Here is an 8,753-nt window from a genome sequence, read left to right on the forward strand (position 1 = left end):
GGGTGGAGGACAGGCAGGAGGGGGTGGAGGACAGGCAGGAGGGGGTGGAGGACAGGCAGGAGGGGGTGGAGGACAGGCAGGAGGTGGAGGAGGTTCAGCTCCTGCCAGTATCCAGGTGGACAGAGGTTGTCCTCAGCCCTGAGCAGGCCAGCAGGGCTTGACAAGGGCTGTTGGGCTTGGGACCCTGAGGAGCCTTGTCCTTCATGGGGTGACTTTGGGAGGGAGAAGTCTCCCACAGCCCCACCAGTAAGTGAAGCAGTCCCCAGCTGGGAGGAGCTGTTGCTCTGCTGAGCTTTCCCTCCTGTGCCTGGGTGGGGACTGGGAGCACCCCTGCCTGTCCCTCCTTGCAGGTTACCAGGGTGAGGAAGGTGCAGAAGAAAACCAGCTGCTCCTGGAGACGCCTTCAAACGATTTTAATGCACTTTGGAGGCTACAAAAACAGCATCTGAAGCAAGTGCACCAACCCCCCCCACCCCCAGCCCACAGAAGTGCTTGGAGCAGCCACTCCACAAACCTGCTGTGCCTTGAGGAGGACCCCCAGAGGTGGAAGATGACCAGGGTCAGCCTTCAGAGGGATGGAAGGACAAGCCCCACTCTCCTCCCACCTCATGTCCAACCTCAATCCTGCACAGGCTTTCAGGTTTCATTCTTGCACAGCCCAAGAAACTCTCTGTAAAGGACTCAGGTTTTGCTTTGCCAGCCATAGAAACACAAAGAGGCTGATTCTACTCACAATAAATTAACAATAACCATCATAATCAATAAAGCTCTGTGGTTTGGGTTTGGTTTTTTTCCTGTGTTTTGTGGGGTTTTTTTTCTATAAGAAAAGAAAATGAACAGCTAAGTGTTGGGGATGGGCTGTTCCTTAAACTCCCAGAGTTCACATCCTGCCCTAGGCTGCTGGGCAGGCCCTCTCCTGCCCCTCCAGGTTGCCTCTCAACCTGCAGTTTCCCCAGGGGAGCTGTGGGACCACTCAGATAAACCATCAGATGGATCTCAACCATCCAGACCTGGAGCTTTAGGCAGGTCCATCAGGATAAACCAGCAGCTGGGTCTCAACCATCAAGACCTGGATCTTTGGGCATGTCCACCAAGCTAAACCATCAGCTGGATCTCAACCATCAAGACCTGGAGCTTTAGGCAGGTCCATCAGGATAAACCATCCAGACCTGGAGCTTTGGGCAGGTCCACCAAGCTAAACCATCAGCTGGATCAGCCATCCAGACCTGGAGCTTTGGGCAGGTCCATCAAGCTAAACCATCAGCTGGATCTCAACCATCAAGACCTGAAGCTTTAGGCAGGTCCACCAAGCTAAACCATCAGCTGGATCAACCATCAAGACCTGGAGCTTGGGGTAGGTCCATCAGGATAAACCATCCAGACCTGGAGCTTGGGGCAGGTCCACCAAGCTAAACCATCAGCTGGATCTCAACCATCCAGACCTGGAGCTTTAGGCAGGTCCACCAAGCTAAACCATCAGCTGGATCTCAACCATCCAGACCTGGAGCTTTAGGCAGGTCCATCAGGATAAACCATCCAGACCTGGAGCTTGGGGCAGGTCCACCAAGCTAAACCATCAGCTGGATCAACCATCAAAACCTGGAGCTTTAGGCAGGTCCACCAAGCTAAACCAGCAGATGGATCAACCATCCAGACCTGGAGCTTTGGGCAGGTCCACCAAGCTAAACCAGCAGCTGGATCAACCATCAAGACCTGGAGCTTGGGGTAGGTCCATCAGGATAAACCAGCAGCTGATCTCAACCATCCAGACCTGGAGCTTGGGGTAGGTCCATCAGGATAAACCAGCAGCTGATCTCAACCATCCAGACCTGGAGCTTGGGGTAGGTCCATCAGGATAAACCATCAGGTCCCACATCCCTATCCCTGCCCTGCCTTCCCCACCACACTCAGTACAGGAGCACCACTGCCAGCAGCCCCTCTGAGCCTCCCCACTTTTATCCATCTCATCAAATGCTTTTCCCCCTTCCCCTGACTGAAAAGCATCCACCCAGCAAAAGATTTCCCTTCCAAAGCTACTCCTGGCAAGGCCAAGAGGACTCTGTGAGCGTGCAGAGCAACACAGAAGCCTGCAAAGCACGAGGGGAGCAGGGTTAGTTTTAGGAGCACACAGACACACACAGAGGGTACCCAACACCACCACGTGCACAGGCAGCACTTGGAAAACAATGAGCAAGGCAGCTGAGCACAGCAAACCCCCTGGGAGCTGCCAGGAGAAGCCCTGCCTGCAGCAGCCTGGGGGATGTGTGTCTGTGTGTGTGGTGTAGCATTTGACCTGCCGGGGAGAGGAGTGGTGGAGGAGAAGGAGGAGGAGGAGGAGGAGGAGGAGGAGGAGCTGCTGCTGCTGCTTTGCTGTGTTGAGCCATAACAAAATCAATAAAGTGCTTGGAAAATGCAGAAGAGGTTGGAGATAAGGAGAAGAGAAGCAACACCTGGGCCTCGTTTGTAGGCAGGCACCTAATCCATGCTGAAAGGCAAGCCCAAAGGCTGGTTTGGTGGAGGTTAAAGCCTCTCTGTCCAAGTGCTGCTGGATGAGGCAAGCAGGGCAGTGGGAGGATGGCCTCAGCAGGGCATGAAAGGGTCTGTAACTTCAGCCCAGGGTTGTCCTTTCATGCTGAACCCTGGGCACAGGAGGAGCAGCCCTGGAAGTGGCACTGCTCTGCTGGTAACGCAGGCTCAGGTGGGTTTGGCTTTTCATCGTGCCCCCTGAGCGAGTCAGGAAACGATCTGACAGCAGCTCCTATTCCCCAGCAAGCGCAGCTGTGGTCATCTTCCCCTCCCTCCAATCCTTCAGCTGGCTGAAGCAAACCCTCCCAGACACTTCCAAGATGCATGCACCGAGCCTACTACCCGACCCCAGCTGCAGACAAACCCTTCCAAGCCACTGCACGCATTGAAACTCGAGGTGCAAGCCCACATCAGGGGGGTTGTCTCCTTCTCTAACCCATCTCTGGCAGTGTAGGAGTGTCCCTTCTGTCCCTCAGCTTCAGCTTGCTTCCTGCTGCCCTCCTGGCCCTCCCTTCCAGGTGGGTCACTTGGTGATCCACTCCCAAAGCAGCCTGGCCTGGGCAACCACCTGCCTGAAGGAAGCTGTAAAGGGATTGGGGAGCTCAGGTTCCACCAGCTCTAGGAGTCCTGTCTGTGGCATCAGGGAGGGCTTTGCAGGGCACGAAGCTGCAGCTCACCTTTCCTGCCAGCTGCTGTGAAGGCTCAGGTGGAATTCTCCAAATGGTTTTAGCCCTCCCCACAAGAAATCACTTCATTAGCTGGAGGTTAAGAGACCACTTCCAGGGCAGCAGGGGAGGGAAAGCAGAACACCTTCTGGCCAGGCAGTTTTGCTGATCACCTTCCTCAGACCTTAGCCTCCATGGAAGTGGATTGGCACTCCCCTCTCTCCCACCAGCTCTGGCAATGCCTAAGGGCTGGGGAGGCAAAGTGCCTGCTGCCACTTTGGGATGGCTCCCAAACCACACCAGGAGCTCCTCGTGGCACCGCCAGCCACTAACAAGCCACACATGGTCCAGCAGGGGCCCTGCCAAGCTGCCAGGCAGCCAGACACAAGCTCAGGAGCTGGGGGCTGGTTTTTGTCACACACACTCAATGACATGCAGAATCTGACTCTAACAACAACAACAACAACCACAAACAAACACCACACAGGAACTTCAGACAGCCCTTCTGGCCTGTCCCCTACACGTGGGGCTTGAGGTCTGTCCTGAGGGTGGCACAAAGCCATCTCCCCCGCCCCAAACTTGATGCCAGTCTGCTTTGCTTTTGGCTTTTTAATGTCTCTGTGTGTGGCTTTCTGCTGCAAAGCCACCACCACCACCCCTCTGCCCCCCTCGACAAAATAAATAGTGGTTAAAAAAGATCACATAATGGCACAGAACTTGGACTGCCCTGTGTCCCTGGGCACGTCCAGCTTGTTCTTGTCCCTCACCAGGATGGCTTCGTTGCCGTACTGGGAGTACCACATGCTCCGGCTCCGGCTCAGGTAGGTGTTGGGGGGCGCCGATTCCAGCTTCTGCTGCTGCTGCTGCCAGATGAGCAGAGAGGTGTCCCTGTAGCGCAGCCGCGCGTAGCCCTCCGACAAAGCCTTCTCCGGCAGGGGCACCCTCCCGTTCACCACCTTCTCGCTCATCTGCTCCAGGGAAGCTCCAAAGAGGAGAGCTCCTCCCCAACAGCTCCCAAACGGACCCCGACGGCTGGCTCCGGGTCGCCTGCTGCTGCTGCTGCTGCTGCTGCTGCGGCTGGGAGCTCACAGGAGAGCATCCCCAGCGGCACAGCTCTGGGGATCCGTGAGCCGGTGGTTGGTGTCAGCGCCGCTCAGGGATGGCAGCAGGGAGGCAGAAGCCCCCCCGAAATCACGACAGACAGCTTGGCCTCGCTTACACAACAAGCCAGGGCTTCCAGAAGCTCAGCCAGTGGTGATGCCACTGCGTGGCTCATCTTGCGAAGGGACCGCGCAAGCTGCGGGCTGCTGCGAGTCCATGGAGGAGCTCGGGAGGATGCGGTGGTGGCTCCACGGTGCTGGGCCCAGGAGCTCCGGAGCACTTCTGCTGCCCTGCGGAACTGATGCCAGAGCTGCAGGGCAGGCCTAAGGGGTCAGGCCCGTCTGTGAGCCCTCCTCACGCTGCAGGCTGATGGACAGGAGCTCAGCGAGGGACGGCCTCAGGGATGCAGGAGATGCTGCTCCGGCCCCGGCTGTGCCTCCCGACCCGCGATGCTCATCACCTCCTGACCGCCGCTCCGGGGCTCCCACCTGGGGGGGCACAGCGAGAGTCACCCCAAAGCCTGGCAGCGGTGAGTGCCTACCCTCCGAGGGCCCCTTTCCCACCCACTCCCCCCATGCCCACCAACCCCCCTCCACCCGGTACCGCGCACCCACCCCCGGCCTACCGAGGGTTCCCTGCCCCGCGTGGGGCTCCTCCACCTGCTAAGGGCCTCCTAAAGGCCCCCTGCACCCCCTCTGCCCCTGCCCCCGGCCCCACCGTGCTCTGCGCTGCCCGGCCCGGCCCCGGCGCTGCCGGCGGAGCAGCCGCGGAGCCGCCCCCCGAGCGCATCACGGCGGGGAGGAGCCAGCGCCGGCCGGGGGGGCCGCGGCGGGGACCGGGCAGCGGCGGGGACAGGGCAGCGGCGGGGACCGGGCAGCGGCGGGGACCGGGCAGCGGCGAGGGGGTTGCGGGCGGGCTGCCGGCAGCGGGTTGCGGGACTGGGACACGGCAGTGGGGCTGCTGGAGTGGGGCGTGGGGCTCTGGGGTGTGCGATGGAGCACCCCGAGTGGGGGGCGTGGGTCTGGGGTGTGGGATGGAGCACCCCGAGTGGGGTTGTGTGGGTCCAGGACACATCAATGGGGCTCCCACGGCTGTCAGCACCCTCTGGCTACGTGGAATCTTTCAAAGGCACACCCAGCCCTGGGCACTCTGAGCCCATGGCATGGTGCATGAGAGCACAGGGACTGAGCTGGGGGAGCTGGTGTTGCCCACCCAGTCCAGCACTGCCTTGGCAGAGGTCTCGTTGCTGATGGAGGGGCTGGGTGGGGGGTCCCAGCCCTGGGATTGACAGCCCAGGCAGAGCCTGTTGCTGCCCAGGCTCCTTCCTGGGGGGGTGACTGTGTGGCAGACATTGAGTCCCCATCCCTGGAGGTGTTTAGGGAAGAGACTGGCTGGGGTGCTTGGTGCCACGGTTTAGTTGATCAGATGGTGCTGGGTGATAGGTTGGACTGGATGATCTCAAAGGTCCTTTCCTACCTGGTTAATCCTAGTCTAGTCTAGTCTAATTTGTGCTGGGGGTGTGTGTGTGATATCCTTTCTACCCCCTCATCTACAGAATCATAATGTCCCAGACTGGTTTGGGTGGGAAGGGACCTTGAAAACTCATCCAGTCCCACCCCCCTGCCATGGGCAGGGACATCCCCAGCTAGAGCAGGTTGCTCAGAGCCCCAACCAGCTTGACCTGGGGTGGGTCCAGGGATGAGGCATCCCCCACCTCTCTGGGCACGCTGGGACAGGGTCTCACCACTCCCAGCATCACAATTCCTTCTCTCCAGTCGAAGTCTCCCTCTTTTAGTTCCAAACCATTCCTCCCTTGTCCTGTCACAACAGGCCCTGCTCTAAAGTCTGTTCTCCACTTCTCCAGGCTCTCCTGTGAGCCCATCCATGGGCTGCAGGTGGGGAGGGTACAGCCACCTGAGGGGGAAGCCCTCTGGGGTGTGCTGCATGGAGCAGGAGTGTGGCTGGGCAGCGCCTCCTCTACCTCCACTCATCGCTGCCTCCTCCAACACCTTTCTTTCCTCAGCCCAGCTGGCCCCTGGCAAGCACAGCAAGAAGGAATGTTCTGAAGAAAGCTGTGAGAGGCTTGTGCTGCTGCTGCTGCTGCTGAATTTAAGCCCTCAATCTTCTTATCTCCTGTGGAGGCAGTGCCATCTAATCTCCTGTCCAGGACCTGATAGCCTTATCCGTGGCAGAGCCACTCATCCATTCCGCTTGGCCTTCAGGGACACAAGCAGTCGGTGGTGGGTTCCTTCCATCGGATCAGAGGCACTCTGCAGCTCCTCCTTCCCAGGAGGCTTAGACCAAACACCAAAAAATGACAGAGGAGGAAGAAAGGGAAAATCAACCCAAGGAGGAGGACAGCAGCAGAATGTTTACTACCAGCAGCGTCCCGGCTTGGCTCCTTAATCCCTCCAGCACCGAGCAGCCAGCCCCAGCCCCACCTGCTGGAAGCTGCTGGGAGGAATGCAGCGTGGCTCAGTGCGGCCAAATTTAGGTGCTCTGGGCTTTGTTTTAGCACAGAGGAAGTGTCCTGCTCTCCTCCAAAACTCTTATCAGTTCTGTCGTGGGCAAACGTGGGGCACAACAGAGGCAGGTGGTGAGTGGAGAGGTTTGGTTGCCAAGATTGAGGCAAGGAGGAGGACTGGAAACTGCAGAGCCTGCAAAGCCAGCAGCTGTCCCCCAGCAGCCTTTGATGGGAGTCACCAAGACCTCTGCCAGCAGCACCCTGCTCAGCTAAACCCTGGCAGCAGCGGTGGTGGCAGTGGGTGAGGTGAAATCCCGGTGCTCCCCAGCCGGTGCTTAGCTCCTCTCCTCCTTCCTCCAAGGAGACCTCTGTTTGCTTTGCCTTCCCTCTGCTGGGAGCCGTGGGGCTGGGCTGGGGGATCTCCCCCTCCCTCAGCTCCTCAGGAAAGGCTGAGAGAATTGGGGCTTCTTAATGTGGAGAAGAGCAGGCTGAGGGGGGAGCTCACGGTGCCATGGTCTAGCAGTCATGAGGTCTTGGGCGGCAGGTTGGACCTGATGAGTTTGGAGGTCTTTTCCAACCTTATTGCTTCTATGATACTGTGATCAGTGCTGATCAATACTGCCAGGAGGGTGGGACCAGGCTGTTCTCAGTGGTGCCCAGGACAAGGGGTAAGGGCCACAAACTTGAGCATCAGAAGCTCCATCTAAAACATGAGGAGGAACTTCTGGACTTTGAGGGTGCTGGAGCCCTGGGAGCAGGCTGCCCAGCGCGGTGCTGGAGGCTCCATCCCTGGAGGTGTTCCAGACTTGCCTGGCTGTGTTCCTGTGTGACCTCCTCTGGCTGACCCTGCCTGAGCAAGGGGGTTGGACTTGGTGATCTCCAGAGGTCCCTTCCAGCCCCTACAACTCTGTGATTCTGTGAAACGAGCCTCTCCCACACAGGAATGCCCAGGGAAGTGCCAGCTTCAGTTGGTACTCACCCTGAGAGCCCTTCCCCCGTGGAGCTGCACTGCCAGCAGCTACCTTTTTGAACAAAGAATATCTGTGTCTGGCTGCTCCTGTTGCACCACTCCAAGAAGGGAATCCAGTTCCTCCCTCCTGCCAGTGCTGAGCTGTGCCAGGTTCACTTTTTCCCCTGCTCTCCCTTCACACTTGGTGCCAGCAGCAACCTCCAGCAGCTCTGCCAAGAGGGGAGAGCAGAAGACAGAAGCCATCCTGGCAGGAGCAGGGAGCCCTTGGCAGCAGGGTAATTGCAGTGCCTGCTCCAGGGTGCACATTGTCTGGGCAGCTAGATCAGGTGCTTGGAGCAGCAGACGAGCCAGACAGAGAATTACTGTCTGAAGCCAGGGACTGTTAGTAGTTTGAGATGGGTTTTATAGCTGTAGGATCTGCCCCTTGCTGGCAGCTGAGCTGCTGCTGGGCAGGGAGTGGTGGCTTGCAGAGGCTTCCCGAAATAGATGGTGAAAGGGGAGCACAAAATCGAAGGGCACGCAGGCTGCAGGGGTCACTGCTGGCAGCTGCTGCTGTCACAGCAGCAGGGAGGCCTCTCCCTTGGGCAGCCTGGCTGCAGCCGGGGACGTGTCTGGCTTTGGTGCACGCTTGCTCTGATCCAGAAGGTGGCAATGGCAATCCGCAGACGCTGGCTGAGCTCTGAGGACTCCTTGCTGGTGTGGCTCCGGTGTTCCAGGGGTGTTTTCAGAGGGCTGCTCCAAAGAGGCAGTGCTGGGGCCGGCCCCCCCTGGTGTGCTGAGCATGGAGTCAGCTCTTCTCCCGGGAGAATAACGCTTGGGTGTGAAGTGTGGCCCCGTCCCAGGGCTCCTGGGGTGGTCTGCAAGGCAAGCTCTCCTTGCACATGTCCAGGCAGTTCAGTTTTCTTCCTTCCTTAGAACCACAGGATGGTCTTGGTTGGGAGAGACCTTTCAGGTCGTCCCCCAGCACTGCCAGGTCAAACCATGTCCCTCAGCACCCAGGTTTGTAGTGCCCTACTCCCTGCTGGGC

The 8,753-nt window shown here is 58.7% G+C and overlaps 1 protein-coding gene across 2 annotated transcripts; it reads right to left on the minus strand.

Annotated features, from left to right (window-relative positions):
- Nucleotides 1-394: 394 nt before the first annotated feature.
- On the minus strand, nt 395-5,039 carry BRD3OS (BRD3 opposite strand). 2 transcript variants are annotated; one of them, XM_068170953.1, is made up of 2 exons: nt 5,010-5,039; nt 395-4,780 (listed from the first exon to the last, which is right to left on the minus strand). In XM_068170953.1, exon 2 carries the CDS (start codon nt 4,157-4,159, stop codon nt 3,890-3,892), a length of 270 nt encoding a protein of 89 aa, XP_068027054.1. In that variant the 5' UTR covers nt 4,160-4,780; nt 5,010-5,039; the 3' UTR covers nt 395-3,889. The 2 variants fall into 2 exon arrangements, with proteins under 2 accessions (XP_068027054.1, XP_068027053.1); XM_068170952.1 differs by lacking the exon at nt 5,010-5,039 and adding an exon at nt 4,918-4,965.
- Nucleotides 5,040-8,753: the final 3,714 nt, after the last annotated feature.

Source organism: Melanerpes formicivorus, unplaced genomic scaffold, assembly GCF_026170545.1.
Source record: "Melanerpes formicivorus ecotype bairdi unplaced genomic scaffold, bMelFor1.0.p_v2 SCAF_905, whole genome shotgun sequence".
In the NCBI taxonomy this organism is placed as follows: domain Eukaryota; kingdom Metazoa; phylum Chordata; class Aves; order Piciformes; family Picidae; genus Melanerpes; species Melanerpes formicivorus.

Excerpts from the sequence above, each read along its gene's own strand:
- BRD3OS (XM_068170953.1), bottom strand. The coding sequence starts at position 4,159 with ATGAGCGAGAAGGTGGTGAACGGGAGGGTGCCCCTGCCGGAGAAGGCT.